The 20,301-nt window shown below is 41.4% G+C and overlaps 1 protein-coding gene across 1 annotated transcript; it reads right to left on the bottom strand.

Annotated features, from left to right (window-relative positions):
- Positions 1–7,083: 7,083 nt before the first annotated feature.
- On the bottom strand, positions 7,084–8,927 carry LOC109236566. The gene is made up of 4 exons (XM_019402763.1): positions 8,323–8,927; positions 7,838–8,215; positions 7,597–7,740; positions 7,084–7,504 (listed from the first exon to the last, which is right to left on the bottom strand). Exons 1-4 carry the CDS (start codon positions 8,925–8,927, stop codon positions 7,084–7,086), a joined length of 1,548 nt encoding a protein of 515 aa, XP_019258308.1.
- Positions 8,928–20,301: the final 11,374 nt, after the last annotated feature.

A 20,301-nucleotide genomic window follows, 5' to 3' on the forward strand; every position in this document is an offset into this window, starting at 1 on the left:
GAATTATGGAGTTCTTAGGCTTAACTCCATGGTTTAATTCGAGGTTTCGATATTGTTTGGGTGTTTTAAGGATTGGTAAAAGTTTGGATAGTGTTTTGTGACTTGTTGGTGCCTTTGGTTGAGGTCCCGGAGGCCTCGGGATGATTTTGGGTGGTTGACGGAAAGATTTTTGGAATTTAAGTTGCAGCTCCAGCTGCTGGTTCTGTCATAACCGCACCTGCGGTTTGGGTTCCGCGGGTGCGGTGCAGCAGAAGCGAAATTTTGGCCATCTCTTCAGGAACGCAGATGCGGTATTTTTCCGCAGATGCGGTATATTTTCCGCAGATGCGGGACCACAGATGCGGTATATTTTCCGCAGATGCGAAAATCCATGGGCAGAATGTTTTAAGTTCAGAAAATGGGACTCCGTCCCATTTTCCATTTTTACCAATTTGGAGCTCGGGGAGAGGCGATTTTCAAGAGATTTTCGGAGAGAACAACGGGGTAAGTGTTCTTAACTTAATTTTGGTTAGATTACTTGAATCTATTACAAGTTTTGGCATTAAATCTGTGGATTTAGTTGGAAAAGTTTAGAAAACCCTCTCGGATACATTTGAGGGTCGAAATGTTATGGGATTTGGATAATTTTGGTATGGTTAGAATTGTGGAGAGTGCGAGGCTTCTGAAATCATAAATTTTACCCGATTCGAGCGACGTGGGCCTGGGGCGTTTTGGTCATTTTACCTAATTTTGCGTATTAGCTTAGAATTTAATTGTGGAATCAGTTACTTGAGGTGTTATTTACATTATGAAATTGAATTGAATAGATTGGGTCCATTTGGAGTCGAATACTCGTGGCAAGGACGTGATCTCGGGTTGATTTTGAGCCGGTTCGAGGTAAGTGCTTATCTAACCTTGTGTGGGGGACCTTTCCCCTTAGGATTGATGTTGTGGTAATTGAAATGCCTCGTACGTGAGGTGACGAGCGCGTACTTGTGCTAATTGTTGGAAATCGGGTTTTTCATTAAAAATAACCTTGAATTGTGTTCTTCCTTTTCTTACTTACATTGTTTGGAAACTAAACCTGCTGTAGCCTAGAGAAGCATGTCTACTTGACTAAATTGCTCTATTTGCCTTAGCTGCCTTAATTGTATTACGTGAACCATGCTAGGTTAGGATTACCTGCTTCACTTTGATATGAAATTGATTGGATTGAATTCTTGTTGTTGCTGCGTATTTACTTTGGGACTACGAGACGGTATCCTAGGATCACCCCTGCATGTTTACTTTGGGACTACGGAACGGTATTCAGGGAGATCCCCCTGCACTTTTACTTTGGGACTACGGGACGGTATCCCGGAAGCTCCCCTGTATGTTTACTTTGGGACTACAGAATTGCATTCCGGGAGATCCCCTGCACTTTTACTTTGGGACTACGAGACGCTATCCCGGGAGCTCCCCTGTATGTTTACTTTGGGACTACGAAATTGCATTCCGGGAGATCCCCCTGCACATTTATGAGTTGGACTACGGGACTGCACCCCGAAGATCCACTGGATATGATATTTATATTTGGGGACTACAGGACGGTATCCTGGGAGATCCCCGGTTGTTATCTTGGTCTGAGTTGTGTTCTCTTACTGTGTTTTACTTGCCTCTGTGATAGTTGTTGTTAAACTTTATATCTTGTTGATGTTCTAAACGTCAATACCACACAAGAGGGGGGTTGATTTGTGTGGTACCTAATTTTTCGCACTAGAAGGACTTGGTTCTTCTAGATGTACTTACTATTACCGTTTGCGGAATTAAGAGTGCATAAAATAAAGAACACAGAGATTTTTACGTGGAAAACACCTGGCTTAAAAGGTGAAAAAACCACGACCTACTACTCAGTAGGATTTTCCCAAACTTCCACTAAAATCACTGAGCCAAAATAGAATTTACAAAACTCTTGTAAACCTAAGGATTAAATTCTAATCCCAGTGTGGCACACAGCCTCAACTGCTGCGGCACTTTCAAGTTAACTCTAACTTGAATACTCAAAGTACCTAATACAATTGCTTCTATGAAAGCTGGAAAGGTACAACTTTAAAACACCTACTACAATTGAACTAGAATAAAAGAAAGACACAATGGAATTGGTTCTTCTATCTTGTCCAAGTAGCTTCAGAAATGCACACTTGAATCTCACATAAATCGCTTGCAAAATTGCCTAGCTCTTTTTCTCTCAATTTAGTTTAACTTCTGCGTATGTACAACACCTGTAAAAGAGAACAATCATAGTTATTTAAAGAGTTAGTAATCAGAGTTTGATTGAGACTCAATTGCTGATCCTTCGTCGAATTTGAGTCCTAGAACAATACAAACTCCAACCTTATTCTTGATCCGGATTTAGTTCTCTTCACATAAGGAGACTCTATCTCCTTATCCTTTATGCAACCTTTTCGATCAGTTCAGAAGATATTGTTGCTGATCCTTGAGACTTATCTTCTTCACGTGCATCTCACACGTATAGGTAGATAACCACTGTGTATCACATGATGGACCTGTTCCATGACTGAGTTCATTTTGTCATTCTTCAAAACTTCATCTGAACTTGGGCCAACAAATTCCCCCTTTTTGATGATGACAAACTCTGTGCTTTTACTGATCAGAGAACCTGTGGAGCTCAGCTTAATTATCAGCACTTGAACTTAGAAGTCTTAACTTATCATTAAGGACCAGGTTTAATCAGGTTATAAATATCACTGTATTTCATAATACAAAGTAAAGCACAATATCTCTTCCCCCTTTTGGCATCATCGAAAAGTTGCATATAATGTGAATCCCAGATTTTAATTAATACTCATGGCCACTGGGGAAACTGCAACTGAAAACATGATTCAGTTAATCAATAATCAACTTTGACAAAAATTTAACTATTAAGATCAGAAGCTACATAGATCAAGAGAAAAAGTGCATTGTCATTGATTAGGAAATGTTTCTACAAAGCAGACCACAAAAAGAAAGAAAAAACATCCAACCATGAGCAACAAAAACAAAGAAAAGTCTCGAATTTGGGTCACTGGGGGGTTAGACTGGTTCAAAGATAGGAACTGGAAAGCCTAAGGCTTGGAGGAACTAGAGGGTTGGGATTGGAGAAGATTGATCATGGTCTGAAGCATCCCTTCACTCTTTTCCTTTTCCTTTGCTAGCTCATCTTTGAGGTCATTTCTCTCATTTTCCAGTTCAGCAATACGAGCCTGTAGCCTAGCAATTTCTGCATCTTTTATTCCGCATTCTTGAACCAATGCCCTAATCTTGCTGTTCACAGGAGTCTACAGAGATGAACCAGGTTCAACTGGGGTAGCATTCATTGGATAGTCACAAGCCATAAGAGTCTTGACACCAAAGTGCTCCTTGCTTGATGCCATTTCCCACTTCTTCAAAGGCACATTTAGCCTTTCCAAAACAGTAGTCAATAGGAACCCATATGGTGTGGCATGAGCTTTGGAGCCATTGATGACTTGATCCAGTAGTTTGACAATAAAAGCAGGCCAGTTTATTTGTATCCCTCTCACAAGGCACTCCATGAGGACCAAGTCCATGTAATTGGCAGTGTGCCTTCTCTCCTGCCTTGGCAGCAAGCATTTGTTCACAAACTCAAATAGCACCTTGTGCTCAGCCCTCATCTCACTCTTCTGAACAAACCTGGCTTCAGGCACATCTTCAGCAGTTGCAGAATCACAAAAGTTCCTGGTGATTTAGAGTGCAGTAGGAAGAGAATCCAGACAAGGCCACCTTTGCCTAGTATAATCATCATATCCCACACTGGGAATGTCTAGAATCTCACCCAATTTAGGTGCATCAAACTGCACCTTTACTCCTTTCACCATGCTGGTGACAACCCTATTCTTGACAGTGGCATTGGCCATGAACTCAATCAGCTCCTTCCTGGCCAGTTTCCCTTCCAATTGAAGGACCATGTCCTTCCATCCTTGTGCATCTAGGGCATCCACCAATCTTATCATGCCTGGATCCTCCAGGTCTTTCAACAACCTGCCTTTTAAGATCTTTCTCCTGCCAAAGATGGCAAATCTATCCTGCTCTTTCTCAGACTCCTCCTCTTCTTCTTCCCCACTCCATTCTTCTTCTTCAATAATTTTCTTTTGTTTTCCCTTCACAGAAGATCTAGTTCTTTTAGCCAACGAGGGCTCAGCAGATACAGGTACAGAGGATGACTTCTTGGTCGAAGTCTTGGAACTCTTTAGTTTGGGTGATGGAACCTTTTCAGTTGTTCCTCTTTCTTGATGGACCACATCCATCTCTTCTTCTTCTTCTTCTTATACAAACTCAACACTCTCTACAACTTTTGCCTTTCCTTTTTCCCTCTTTTTCTTCATGCTTTCTTCTAGTGCTTTCTGCAACTCTTCCTCACTTTGTTTGACCCTGCTTCTAGTTGCTCTTCCCTTTGAAGGGACAGTAGACTTAGGAGATGACACTTTGCTTTTCTTTGCTGGCTTGGAAGCAGTTGGAGCTTTTAAAGAAAAAGCCTTGCGCTTCTTTGGATCATAGCTGGCCCCAACCTTCTTCAAGATGTCAGCTAGGGTTTCTTCAACAAATGAACTAGGTTCATCTTGTTGTTCATTCAGATGAACAAGACCTTCAGCAGCCTCACCGGAGCCACTTCCCCCTGACTTGGTGCCACTTTCCTCTACCCCTCCACATATTGCAAGTATTTTGTCTTTCTTTTTCTTTCCCCTTCTACTAGACTCAGCCTCCTTCATATCTTTCACAGAACCAACCAACACAACCCTATTCTCCACTATTTCTACCACATCAGAAAACACAAAACAGGTATTTACCTCACCAGGGGTTTCTTGATTTTTGTCAGTGTCAGAAGACCCACGTTCCTCTCCTTCGCTTGCAGAGATAAATGTTTCAGACTCAAAACTTGAGTCAGATTCTTTAGCAGGGCTCTCTTTCATCTGGCTAGCTCTCAACTTTTCATTTAGGGCTGTTTTCAGAGAACCAGTAGCTACAGTTTTTCTTGCTAACATTTTCTGCCTGCGAAACCTGGGTTTGGGGGTTTCACTAGGGGGTGTAGATGAGGATGTATTTGAGGGAGACACTGGTGGGGGAGTTTCAGGGTTATCTTGAGGGTTTGTCATGGTGAAGGATTTCTGGAGAACTTTGGGAATTTTTGAAATTTTGAAGAGAAGGAGGATGATCAGAACTTGGGAGAGATTAATGACGGTTATGGACTAAAAGGGAGTATGTGGAGTGTATTTAAAGATGATTATGATGAAGTGCAGTAACGGCAGCCTTTTTGCAGTAGTCAATAAGGAGTCTAATCACTTTAGAACTCCAGTCACTTAGTGATTAATAGGCGACGCTAGTTTTTAGGCAAGAATCCCGTTTTCCTTAGAATTCTAGGAGAATAAAACTGGTTCAATGCTCAACGGATATAATTTTTGGGAGTTTGGTGGCAATAGGACTTCTGCTCATGATTGGAAAATTAATCTTTCTAATTGTGCAAAGTATAGAAACATACCTGAACTTTCTCATGAGCTTATATTGATGAACCGGGTTCTTCAAGTAGAACTTCTCTTGATTATGCCTCAAATGTCAGAATAGAAAAAATTTTGTAAGGGATCAGTGAATTAATATAAAACATGTCACAGGAGTATACTGATTAGAGTATGAGACTGAGTAAGAATTAATTTAGATATTTACATAAAGTCAGAACTTCTAACCAAATTTTTTTTTTCATTCATTTTTTTTCATTGCATTCTGAACTGATTCTTTTAGGTGATCTTAATCATGCCTAATTCCAATCTGTTCCTCTCAAAGTTTTTCCTATTCAGTGCTTTAGTGAAGATGTCAGCTATTTGTTTATCAGTAGCACATAATTCTATTGAGATTAATCCTTTCTCATAGTTATCTCTTAAGAAGTGGGGTCTAACATCTATGTGCTTGGTTCTTTTATGATGAACAGGGTTCTTTGTCATACTTATAGCACTAGTGTTATCACAAAATATTGGTATACATCCCACTTCAATTCCAAAATCTACCAATTGTTGTTTGATCCATAGCAATTGAGCACAACAAGAAGCTGCAGCCACATATTCAGCTTCAGCAGTTGATAAGGCCACTGAATTTTGCTTTTTGGTAGCCCATGAAACAAGACATGAACCAAGGAACTGTGTCATACCAGAGGTGCTTTTTCTATCCACTGGGAAACCTGCATAATCAGCATCAGCATATCCTACTAGATTGAAATTACTACCTTTAGGGTACCAAAGACACAATTCAGTAGTGCCTTTGAGATATCTCAATATCCTCTTGACAGCAGTCAAGTGAGACTCTTTTGTATTTGCCTGAAAACGAGCACAAAGTCCTACACTGAAAACAATGTCAAGTCTGCTGGCAGTAAGATACAGGAGTGAACCAATCATACCCCTATACAACTTCTGATCAACTGATGAACCAGGTTCATCAACATCTAATTTAGTGGAAGTTGCAATAAGTGTATCTATTTCTTTAGAATCCTCCATTTTAAACTTTTTGATTAGTTCTTTTGTATACTTCTGCTGATGAATCATGGTTCCATTTTGACTTTGTTTGATCTGCAGCCCTAGGAAGAAGTTAAGCTCACCCATCATGCTCATTTCAAACTCACTCCCCATTAATTTTGCAAAGTCCTTACTTAACTTATCAGTGGTGGCCCCAAAGATTATGTCATCAACATAGATTTGCACAACAAGGTGATCCTTACCTTTTTCCCTTAAGAATAAGGTACTATCAATTTTACCTCTTTTGTAACAAATTGAATTAGAAACAAATTGAATTGAAAGTCATCAAACTTACCCTTAAACTGCATACTGACTTGTTGTGACCAACCTGATGGCAAATTGAACAGGACATCTTAGCACCCTTCTTTGAAAGTTTTCCCCACTTCTTTGGTTCATCCTTGTCCTTTCTTCTGCATTTTTTTGGCCTACCAGGCATTGGTTTAACTTCAGGAGGCTCAATTGGTGGATTGGTAGACTCAGCCCACATTTGTATGCTTGGAATTGGCTGAATATAGTATTGGTAAGCAGCCAGGAAAGTATCTTTCCTATACTAGTGTTCAACATAGTCTTCTGCTTCCTTCCCAATCTTATTAAAGGCACATATTGCATGTTGACATGGTATACCTCTTAACCGCCATAACCTGCAGCTGTATTCTCTTTTTTGTATATCAACAGTGTGCCTATACATGCCTTCATTCACTTCAAATCCAGTGTCAGCATTCCACTGTACTTTTAACTTCCTTCCTATTTCCTTGTTCTCCTCTAAAACTAGTCTTGCCATAGGTGATATATCAGAAGCCCATGTTTCAACAAACTTGATCATATCAACTTTCCTACTCATCATTTTGTGCCTAATTTCTTCAAGCATAGTGATGACAGATTTACGCCTAGGACTTAATATCCAGGAATTAAATGTTTCACACATGTTATTTTCTACAATATCACATCTAACATTCTCATTGAAATAAGCCCTACACCAGTATTCTTTATCATAGGACAGTAAACTTTCACAAATACCATTACCTAATTCATCCAATTTCTTCATTTCTTCTCTTAATTTTACCTGAAATGGAGCCTTAGCACATCTCCAAAACTGCTTCCTTCTTTCCTCTCCCCTCTAAGTTTTCTGCCAGTTTGCCCAAATGTGTCTTGCACACATTCTTCTTTCAGCAAAGGGTAGCAAATCAGCAACAGCAGATGACAGTCCCTAATCAATACAACAGCAGCATAGAATGTTAGTGAGATGACAATCCAGAAGTAAGAACAATAATGGTAAGAAACAAACAACATAATAAATGGATTACAGTACCTTTTGCATGTCAGACATTACTGTTAAATCTTCACCATTCCTCAACTCTAAATCAGTTTTGAGATAGTTGATGAACCAACTCCATGAATGTGTAGTCTCTTGATCTACCAAAGCCCAAGAAATGGGATACATCTGATTGTTTCCATTTTTTCCAACAGCCACTAACAATTCACCTTTGCAGACTCCCTTTAGGAAACAGCCATCAAAACCTATTATTCTTCTACAACCTGCTATCCATCCCTTCTTCATAGCCTCAAAGAATACATAAAAGTATTTAAATAGATGTTTTCCAGGAACTGTTTCTGTATCAGTTCTCACCCAACATGAACTTCCAGGATTGGTGGACTTAATCATGTCAGCATAGTCCAGCAACCTAGAAAATTCAAGGTTCCAGTCACCCATAAACTGACTAATTACATTCATCTTGGCTCTATATACAAGTGATCTTCCTACATACAAACCCCATTTAACCCTTATAACCTCTTGCAACTCATGAACTGTGATGTATTTACTTCAATATCCTCATCAGCATTTACTCCAATACCCTCCTCACAATTTACTCCAATGCCATCATCAGTATTTACTCCATTGCCCTCATCAGTTGTTACTCCAATACCCTCATTACAATTTACACCAATACCCTCATCAACTTTTAAATCAGCCCCCTCACCAACATCTACACTAGCCCCTAGACCACCCCTAATTTCTGTAGCCTGGTCACTATCACCAACTTGTGAGGAAGGTAAATATCCCACAACTACATCCTCTTCCACAACCTCTAAATTATCTATTGCATGACTCACACAGACATCAAAGCGATCCCCATCCTTTAGGTCTTTAATCAAATTTAGTAGTTGGTAGTCATTTTCATTTGGAAAGAACTTCTGAGTTTTAGGAAATAGAACAAATAACCCACCAACAGAGTTGTAGCGCATTTCAGGGGTCTCTTTTATGTAGGACACAAGCTCGGGCAAAGAGAAATGGTCTTTGTCCACCACATGCCCTATTTCTTCACCCTCCCCCACATACTTTTCATCAATAAAGTATCCCCCATGATGAAAAATAACACCAATATATTCGTCCATGTGACTTTATACTGAAAATGACAAAACACAACCAGTCAATATTCCCCGACATTTTCTGATTTTCAAAACAAAAAAAAACCCTAATCTAATAGCACCATAACAGAACCAGTTGTGATAAAATAGAAAAAAGCAATAATAAAATATAAACATACCTTTATGCAATAATCGAAGCCTTTACAGCTGACTCCCCTTTTCACAAAAGATCCACTGCCAAAACCTTAAAATGGCCTTCCTTCAGGTAATAAATCTTGAACCAACTTAAAATTCGAACAAAGAACAGCTAATCATACTTAGTAAGTGAAAGAAATCTTTAATTTTGTAACAAAAATGCCGATTGAACCAAGCTTAACCGAAGAGATGAAGGGTTAGTCGGTGAGAGAGAGAGAGGGACTAGACGGAAGTAACGATGAAGATTTAACATTAAGTTTTATGTTTCTAATTCTTTATTTCTTATTGTTTTTCCACGTGTCAGCTTCTAATTTGTTCTTATAAAAGACACCGGTAAGTGTAATACACGCGATGGGGACTGGTGAGGTCGGGTGTTTATAGAGTTCAGTTTTTAAAACGTGATATGTTTAAGTGAAACATGGCTCGGTTGAGGTGTTCAACTGACCGTTGTGGACAACTTGAAGGGGCTATTTATGTATTTCGCCTTTTTTTTTGGTCGTCAAAAAAGATGATGTTGAACTCGGTGTTTTCGTAATTAAGCACTAAAATCATTTTTTGAGTAATGTTGAATTGATTTGTATAGTCAGTATTGTTTGAGCCAAATAGATCATCGGTCGGGTAGATATTTAGTGGGCCTCACAATGACATTAAACTTTAGAATTGTACTTCAACCATAGATCCTTCATAACAACTAGGCTTAATCATTTTATTACTTTATTTAATTAATTAGTCATAGGATCACGCTTAAGCCGAAATACTTTGGTAGACAAACTTTAGGATTTTATATTAGTTTTGAGGCGAGAGGTTGTTCGCTTAGTTAAATTTATCCGGGCAATGCCCTGAAGGATTTGTACATATCTTATTCCAGGGAATGCCCCGTAGTATCATGTATTTGGAGGCCATGACGAGCTTCGAGGAAAAGTATAGTATATATTAGGATTTAGGATTTTACTTTATTTTCTTATTTCATTTTCTTTTGGTTAGGTAGGGACGACCTCGATCCTCTAGTGTGTTTATTTTTCTTTTCTGTGTTTTTACCTCAATTTGAATATTTTAAAAGCCAACTAGATCGGGTACGCAACCGTACTAGTTACGGGACTCGGGGAATGCCTAACCTGAATCTCTAGTGCAGACTTAGTTTTGGAGTCCAAATGTATTTCCAAGGAAAATTGTTATTTTGAAAACGGTGACCTGGCACATCGAAACCAATGTCAGGTGGCGACTCTGAGTTAATCCTTTGAACACAATTTTTTGTCACTTTTTAGTTGAAAACTTTTTTTATCATATCGTTTGGAAAATGTTGTTCATGTTGTATCCGACCATGACCTTCCCCACTGAGCCCTTCTAGAGCAATGCGGACACTGTCCCATGGAGATGAAATAGGAACTTTCCAAGTCCTATTTTGCAAACTGTAAAAGTGGTCTATTTCCAAAAACCTATCTCAGCAAGGCTAGCCCGTTCCTGGCGCACTCCCTCCAGGCTCGCCTGAAGCCCACTCAACTCCTCTCCCTTTCGGGCAGAGGAGGCCTTCGACTCTTTTAGCTCCGAGGTGAGCTTCTCAAGCTCCTTCCCACAGCATGAAAGCTCATCTTGAAGCTTAGAAAAGGCATGGTCATACAATTTCTTGACCTACAATAAAAGCAGAAGAGTTAGAAAGACAAGGGAAAAACTTGAATTGCAAATGATATGTCGAAAATATTACTTGATGTTGAAGCTTCTCGGCCTCATCAAGAGCGACCGGGGCATCGAGGTCTGTGTCCACGTCGATGCCGATAAAGTAGTCCTTGAGCATATATTCCTCTCCATGAGAGGCCCCCCACACAGGCGGTACCCGGGTCCTGGGCATCCCTAATTTCCCTCGGTGAAAATGAAGGGCCCAATTTAAATCCACCCAGGGCATCAATTTCTGTAAGGGTTTCGTCTCGACCCTGAAAAGCTTCAGGTTCAGGCCCTCCAGAATCGCCAGTCGAGGTTTCATCGGTGCAGACTGTACCATGTTTGACTTGAAGCTTGGGGACTGTGCCCAAACCCTCTTCGAGGGTCTCCTTAGCACGGGTTAGGTCCACATCGGACATCTTCGACTCGGCGTCCTTGCGCCCAATAGCCTGTGGAGCATCCGCACCCCGTCTTGCCCTTTGTACCAAAGGGAGATCATCATCATCATCACCTTCGTCTTCAGTATGGGGACTTGCCACAGCAGCCGAAGTCGAGACCGCGGCGTCGGTCAAAGCCTGTAAACTTTGGATTTTTCTGATTTAGGAGACTCGGCCAATCCTCCTTCTTCCTTTTCTTACCCTTGTCGGGTTTCAAGGTTCCTTCTTCACCGTGGGGAGATGGTCTCATCGACACGCCCTCCCCAAGGCCTAGATAAGCATGATGTATCAAACTCACCCACCACAAAGAATACTCTTAAGGAACCTGGTAAAGATTACGGTAAAAAGCATACCGTGGTTCTTGGCCTGCCACCGCGTTCTGGCCAAATCAAGCCAAGCACGTTCATTGTAGAAGGGGGATTTTCGATGAAAAAATCAGAGACTGTATCGAATTCGCCAGGGATACATTGCTCTATAGTTGGAGGTACTTTTGGTTTTCCCCTGGACGGGCATGACAAAGAAGTGGTGCCTTCTTTCTGAGGTACCATTCTAGAGGTTCTAGCCATAACTATAAAAAAGATTTCAAAAAGAGAAGATGAAGAAGCAAGCACGGAAAGAAGATGAATGCAGAAAGTTGTGAACTCAGCCCTAAAAACTTGAAAACGTTGTAAAAGTGTGAATGGCAAGACAAATTGAAGTATTTATAAAATCCATTTAAGCAATGTTTGGGAAGCGAAAGAGTCGAGTCAATAGCGGTTTGTGGTCTTCTCGATAATCGTGTTGACAGCGACCTCTGCGTAACCTTTGAGTCATGTCATCTAATGCTCTGATGGGATGACATCATAATGGGAGTATCGAGGAGGCAAAAATTCAAGACCGTTTCATATCATTTCACTCTAAGAAACGCGAGGACTATCTGTATACAACTAAAATCGGGGAGTTCGATTTTATGATCATTATGGCATTTCACGACCCGTCTTCAAAAGTCTCGAAGCATAGCTCGTGGTTCGACCCCGGGAGTTCTCAATGCTCAACCTCGGGGCAACGCAAATCGATGGTTATCTTATACAAGCGGGAAATTCTCAAAAGGCACGTGGTTAAAGCTGACCGGGTCTATAAGAACAGTACAAGTCCGTACTGTGACATAAAACAGCTGTACCAACTGCGTATCTTTGTAATAAATGCATATGTAATATGTTGGGATTCCCCCTCCTATAAAAAGGGGACCCTTGTTATTTCTTGCACGCAAGATATTGAATACAAGAACAAGAACATTCTCTGCTCCTAACTTAAACATATTCTCCCTTGATTTTGTTGCTTATATTTATCACATTGCTTATATTTATGTGTTTCATTGATTGTTCTTTATTTATTACTCATCATTGATCATAAAGAGCTCTCATCAAAGCTCTTAGAAATGTTAGTCCTTCATCGGCTACCCACAGTCTCACGCTTTAGCTCGACCTCGAGGTCCAGTACAGGCTAGTTCGAGGCCTCGATTCTCAGTCACTTGGTTTGCTTGTCAGACGACCTCCAAGCTCTTATCTTATTTTCTAGTCTCACACTTAGCATCTACTGCCTAACAACTAGCATAAAAATAAATCACATATTTTTAGAACCACAAAATCAAATCTAATTGTAATTACCATTTTCAAGGTAAACAGAGAGAAATGACGGAAAAGAAAAATGTGAAAGACATTTCCCTTCTTAATTACCATAATTTGCTCACCACCAAACGTAATATTATATTTTTTTTTATGTATCTGTCTTCTTATTCTTTTTCATTATCAAAGTTCATATCTTTTTAAAACCATCTTAACTTACAAAAGCTTTAAAAATGAACCTTTAACGGTTTTTCATTGTATAAATATGAAATATATTATATATAATCTGTCAATACAATGCTCCTCATTTGGTACAAAAATACAAAAATGTGGTTACTAGCATTGAGTACTTTAGCATATTGATTCATTTGCAACCATGAACCTGCAAGATCATTATAAAAATGTTATTTACTATACAATTAAATAAGATCAATATAAATTTTTATCATTAAGAAGATGTTTGAAAATGCTTAAAAGATTGTCGGTTCAACTTAAAATACTTTATGACTTGTTTTAGTGTTTGATAAACTTAAAAAGTAATTTTAAGACAAATGCTTTTAAGCTAAAATAATTATAAACAAACTAAAAATTTTAATTTTCTCATCTCAGTTTATTGATTTGATTATAGAGAAGATCGAAATTGGTATACGCTAATTGCTTCTCTATTTTTTTTTGGGGGGGGGGGGGGGGGTGGATTTCTTAATAAGTTTTAGTTTTTAGTTTTCGCAATTCGAATTTTCATGTATATTTTCCTTAAGGCCATGTGCCTGAATAAATTATACTAAGATTGTGCAGTTCTCTAATAAAATTCAGTTAATATAAAAATAATATTTTGGACAAACTAACATAATTACTGTTCAAAGAGATAATTATAACTTAGCTAGTATATGTGTTGTTATCAAAATATGTTTTGCAACTTGAAGTTGAAGATGTGCTAGAACTTGGATGCATACTTGGAAATCAACAGTTATTTTCTTAATTATATCAAAATTTTGCTCCATTTATGCATTTTAGTTACAAAGTATTGCTAAATTATAATTACTAATGGTTTTTTAAATAACCAAAATAATTCAAAACGGTTTTTTGATTAATACCCATGAGAAAACGATGTTTAAGGACAAATTTTGGTTTGGGAGTTGTTTTCGTGGTAAAACCGAAAGGCTCTTATTTTTAAGTGTTCAAATTCTTTAATTCAATTCAGATGGAGATTGTGGCTTTTACGTGGGACAACAGTCCAATTTACTTTTATTTTTATTTATATCTAATCCTTTAGGTAGCCCACATTCCATCAATTCACCTTTTTTCTTTATCTATAAATCAATATCAGTAAATGGACTCACAATCACACTTGTCAAATGTAGAGGGTGGCCTCATACAACTATTGATGGGCGACTCTCAACCCAGAATAAAATTTCTTCCTTAGGCATAGAGAGAAGGGTAAAGAGATACGAATTTTGTCGTCTATCAGTCACTTGTCAATGCAATCATCAGAGTATCTTAAAGATTCTATGTTTTGTGTATCAACTTGTATTGTGTAATCTTCCTTTGGATGGACCAAGTAAGATTCCGGAACCGAAATGTTGTCTTTTTGGACTGAAAACACTTTTTTAGGTGTTAAAAAAAAGTTACCAAAATATGTAAAATGCGGTTTTGATTCCCCTTGCTGCAGCCACATCCCGCGCACCCTAGAGCAGAGGGTTCAGGTTGATCAGATTCCAGAGGTTATACCGGTACCACCTGTAGCCCCAGTTCAGCTAGAGGGTAGGGCAGCAGCTTCAGAGAAGGAGCAACGTAGGCTTGAGAGGAATAAGAAGTACGACCATCCTATATTCAGTAGCCTAGCGACAGAAGATGCTCAGGGATTTCTGCAGGAGTGCTACCGTATCCTCCGCACTATGGGCATATCAGAGTCGAGTGGGGTTTCTTTCATTGCCTTTCAGCTTCGAGGAGCAGCCTATCAGTGGTGGCGTGCTTATGAGCTTGAAAGTCCGACTGAGGCAGCCTCCCTTACATGGACTCAGTTCTCGAACATATTTTTGAGAGAGTATGTCCCTTAGAGCCTTAGGGAGGGATGGCACGCGGAGTTTGAGCAATTGCGCCAGGGTGCTATGTCTGTTTCAGAGTATGTAGTCTATTTTAGTGACTTGGCTAGACATGCACCAGCCTTGGTTTCTACAGTTCGAGAGAGGGTTCGCCGGTTTATTGAGGGACTCATCCCCACCATCAGAACTAGCATGGGCCGGGAGTTTGAGATGGATATTCCGTATCAGTAGGTGGTGAGTATTTCTAGGAGAGTGGAGGGCATGCTTGCTCGAGATGGGAAGAAGAGAGAGTCCAAGAGGTCTCGAGTGTCGGCCCATTATTCTAGTGCCCGTGCCCCAGCTGCAGGTCGTCATGGTAGGGGTTTGTGAGTTGCCCCATTCATTCAGCTCTTCCAGCCGCCAGTGGTATTCCAGCTCCTCCTAGACCTCAGGAGCCTTATTATACACCTCCAATATCTAGTGTGCCTCCTGCACGGGGTGCTTTCAATGGTCAGTCTAGCAGACCTAGCTCGAGTCAGCCATAGCCGCCGCGTTCTCCTAGAGATTGTTTTGAGTGTGGCGACACTCGCCATATGGTAAGGGATTGCCCTAGATTAAGGAGGGGTGCACCTCCACAGACTTCTTAGCCACAGCGTGCTCCACAAGGTTCTTAGGCCATGATTACAGCACCAGCTGCCACCCCACCTGCTCAGCCAGCTTGAGGTGGAGGTCGGGGAGGTAGGCGTCGCCTCAGAGGAGAAGGCCAGACCAGATACTATGCCCTTTCGGCTCGTACAGAGCCTGTTGCTTCCGATTCTGTCATTACAAGTATTGTTCCGGTCAGTCGTAGAGATGCATCGGTTCTATTCTATCCGGGCTCCACTTATTCCTTTGTGTCCTCTTATTTTGCCCCGTATTTGGGAGTATCTTGGGATTCTTTGAGTTCCCTTGTTTATGTGTCTACTCTATGGGAGATTCTCTTGTTGTGGACTGCATTTATCGGTCGTGTTTGATTTCTCTTAGTGGTTTTGAGACTAGAGCCAATTTATTATTTCTCGGCATGGTAGATTTTGATGTTATCTTGGGCATGGACTGGTTGTCGCCTCATTATGCTATTCTTGATTGTCAAGCCAAGACCGTGACGCTGGCTATGCTAGGTTTACCGCGATTAGAGTGGAGGGGTACCTTAGATTACACTCCCAACAGAGTCATTTCATTTATTAAAGCTCAACGAATGGTTGAGAAGGGGTGTGATGTGTATCTAGCCAATGTGAGAGATGTTAGTATTGATACCCCCTACAGTTGAGTCAGTACCACTAGTGAGGGATTTCCCTGATGTGCTTCCAGCTGATCTTTCGGGCATGCCACCCGATAGAGACATTGATTTTGGCTTTGATTTGTTTCCAGGCACTCAGCCCATCTCTATTCCTCCTTACCGTATAGCCCCTCCTAAGTTGAAGGAGTTGAAGGAACAGTTGCAGGAATTGCTTGATAAGGGCTTCATTCGGCCAGTGTGTCACCTTGGGGTGCTCCTATCTTGTTTCTGAAGAAAAAAGATGGTTCTATGCGTGTGTGCATTGACTATTGCCAGTTGAACAAAAGTTACAGTGAAGAATCGATATCCTTTGCCTCGTATTAATGGCCTATTTGATCAATTACAGGGTGCTCGAGTGTTCTCCAAGATTGATTTGTGTTCAGGTTATCATCAGTTGAAGATTCGGGAGCCAGATATCCCAAGGACTGCCTTCGAGACTCGATATGGTCATTACGAGTTCCTTGTTATGTCATTTAGGCTAACCAATGCCCCAGAAGCATTCATGTATTCGATGCACAGTGTATTTTGGCCTTATTTTAACTCGTTCATCGTGTTCTTTATTGATGAAATTCTAGTGTACTTTCGGACTCGGGAGGATCATGAGCAACACCTGAGGACAGTGCTTCAGACTTCGAGAGAAAAGAAATTATATGCAAAGTTCTCAAAATGTAAGTTCTGGTTAGATTCCGTGGCATTCTTGGGTCATGTGGTATCGAGTGAAGGGATCAAGGTGGATCCGAAGAAGGTGGAGGCAGTGTAAAGTTGGCCTAGACCATCCTCAGCTACAAAGATCCGGAGCTTTCTTGGTTTGGCGGGCTATTACCGTTAATCTGTTGAGGGATTCTCATCTTTTGCAGCACCTATGACCAGGCTGCCCCAGAATTATGCTCCGTCCAGGTGGACGGAGGAGTGTGAGGAGAGCTTTCAAAAGCTCAAGACAGCTTTGACTACAGCCCCAGTATTGGTATTGCCTTCATGCTCGGGGTCTTATACAATTTATTATGATGCGTCACGAGTTGGCCTCAGTGCGGTGTTGATGCAGGACAGTAGAGTGATTGCCTACGCATCTAGACAACTGAAGGTGCATGAAAAGAACTATCCTATCCACGACCTTGAGCTAGTAACTATTGTTCATGTCTTGAAGATTTGGAGGCACTGTTTGTACGGTGTCCCTTGTGAGATCAACACTGATCACCGGAGTTTGCAGCATCTGTTCAAGCAGAAGGATCTTAATTTGCGTAAGAGGAGGTGGTTAGAATTGCTTAAGGATTATGATATCACTATTTTGTACCACCCTGGGAAGGCCAATGTGGTGGCCGATGCTTTGAGTCACCGGGCAGAGAGTTTGGGTAGTTTAGCTTATCTACCAGCAGCAGAGAGGCCCATGGAGTTGGATGTTCAGGCCTTAGCCAGCAAGTTTGTGAGATTGGATATTTCTGAGCCGAGTCGAGGGTTGGCTTGTGTGGTCTCTCGGTCTTCTCTTTATGATCGTATCAAGGAGTGTCAGTATGATGACCCCCATCTGATTATCCTTAAGGATACGGTCCAGCACGATGATGCTAAGGAGGTCACAATTGGGGATGATGGTGCATTGAGGATATAGGGAAGGATATGTGTGCCCAATGTAGATGGTTTGCGGGTTTTGATTCTTCAGGAGGCTCACAGCTCGCAGTACTCCATTCATCCGGGTGCCAGGAAGATGTATCAGGACTTGAGGCAGCATTATTGGTAGCGTAGAATGAAGAAGGACATAGTGGAGTATGTTGCTTGGTGCCTAAATTGTCAGCAGGTGAAGTATGAGCATCAGCGACCGGGTGGATTTCTTTAGAAGTTAGAGATTCTGGAGTGGAAATGGGAGCAGATCACTATGGATTTCGTTGTTGGACTCCCACGGACTCAGAGGAAGTTTGATGCAGTTTGGGTGATTGTGGATAGGCTGACCAAGTCAGCTCACTTCCTTCTTGTGATGACTACCTATTCTTCCGAGCAGCTGGCTCGAGTTTATATCCATCAAATTGTCAGACTTCATGGCGTACCGCTATCTATCATCTCTGACCGGGGTACGCAATTTACATCATGGATCTGGAGAGCCGTACAACAGGAGTAGGGTACTCGGGTGGAGTTGAGCACAGCATTTCACCCTCAGACGAGCAGGCAATCCGAGCGCACTATTAAGATTCTTGAGGATATGCTCCGTGCGTATGTGATAGAGTTAGGAGGTTCTTGAAATCAGTTCTTTACACTCGCGGAGTTTGCCTACAATAACAATTATCAGTCCAGCATTCAGATGGCACCGTATCATGCTCTGTATGGTAGGCGGTGTCGATCCCCAGTGGGTTGGTTCGAGCCGGGCGAGGCTAGATTATAGGTTACGAACTTGGTTCAAGATGCCTTGGAGAAGGTTAAGGTGATTCAGGATAGACATCGCATAGTCCAGTCCATACAGAAGAGTTATGCGGATCGGAAGGTTCGCGATGTTGCATTCATAGTTAGACAGCGGGTCTTGCTTCAGGTTTCGCCTATGAAGGGCGTCATGAGGTTCGGAAAGAAGGGCAAGCTGAGACCCAGGTTCATTGGTCCGTTTGAGGTGTTGCGGCGAATTGGGGAGGTTGCTTGTAAGCTTGCCTTACCTCCCAGCCTAGCAGGAGTTCATCCGGCATTTCATGTTTCGATGCTCCAAAAGTGTCACGGTGATCCGTCGCACGTGTTGGATTTCGACTCAGTCCAGTTAGACAAGAAGTTATCTTATGTTGAGGAGCCAGTGGCTATTTTTGACAGGCAGGTACGGAAGCTAAGGTCAAAGAACATTGCATCAGTAAAGGTTCAGTGGCTAGGTCAGCCGGTCGAGGAGGCGACTTGGGAGACCGAGCAGAATATGCGCAGCCGTTATCCTCATCTTTTCATCACTTCAGGTATGTCTCTATGCTCGTTCCAAGACGAACAAATATCTTAAGAGGGGGAGGATGTAACGACCCAGCCGGTCATTTTGAGAGTTAGAGCCCAGATCCCCTATAACTGCTTCACCCGTATCTATTTCTACTATTGAGACTTGCCGGGAGGTTTCGTTTTGGGTTCTAGAGTATTTTGGGACACGTAATCCCTAAACGGAGGCTTAAGTCTTAGAATTTGGACGTAGTCGGAACTATGCGAAGACGACTCCGGAATGGAGTTTCATCGATTCCATTAGCATCGTTGGGTGATTTTGGGCTTAGGGGCGTGTTCGGATTATGTTTTGGAGGTCCGTAGCTTATTTAGGCTTGAAATGGTGAAAGTCGATTTTTTAGAGATTTGGACCGGTAGTGGAATTACTAATATCGGGGTCGGAATCCGATTCGGAAGTTGGAGGAGGTCCGTAGTGTGGACTATGACTTGTGTGCAAAATTTGAGGTCAATCGGACGGGGCTTGGTTGGTTTCGGCATCAGTTGTCGAATTTGGAAGTTTCAAGTTCTTTAAGTTTGAATCGGAGAATGATTGGTGTTTTTAGCATTGTTTGATGTGATTTGAGTGCTCAACTAAGTTCGTATGGTGTTTTAGGATTGGTTAGTATGTTTGGTTGAGGTCTTGGGAGCCTCGGGTGAGTTTCGAGTGCTTAACAGATTGGTTTGAGACTTATGCAATTTGCTGAAGTTGTTGCACATGGTGTTTTCACACCTGCGCACTTGGGGCCGCAGGTGAGGTGCCGCAGAAGCGGCCATGGAGCCGCAGAAGCGAATTTGTCCTTGTTCAGCTGGGATCGCAGGTGCGGCATTTGTCCCACAGAAGCGGTAGGGGACCACAAGGGTCTATTGTATGCAGTGTTTGTACCTCATAAAATTGAAAAGGACAGCTTGGTGCACTAAGCTCCCGCTATGCGCGGGGTCTGGGGAAGGCCAGACCACAAGGATCTATTGTATGCAGTCTTACCCAGCATTTCTGCAAGAGTCTGTTTCCACGGCTCAAACTCGTGACCTCCTGGTCACATGATAACAACTTTACTAATTATGCCAAGGCTCCCCTTCACCTCATAAAATTGAATTAAGTATAAAAATTTCATGTATCTAATTAAATTTTGATTGCTCATCTTCATAGGTTCAACTGATATCCAATTACCTTAACCTCAACAAGCAAGTCAGATGATCCACATTTGTCAATAACAGAAACTTATATTTTATTTTTTAATGTATATTACTCAA

Source organism: Nicotiana attenuata, unplaced genomic scaffold, assembly GCF_001879085.1.
Source record: "Nicotiana attenuata strain UT unplaced genomic scaffold, NIATTr2, whole genome shotgun sequence".
NCBI classification, from domain to species: Eukaryota; Viridiplantae; Streptophyta; class Magnoliopsida; order Solanales; family Solanaceae; genus Nicotiana; species Nicotiana attenuata.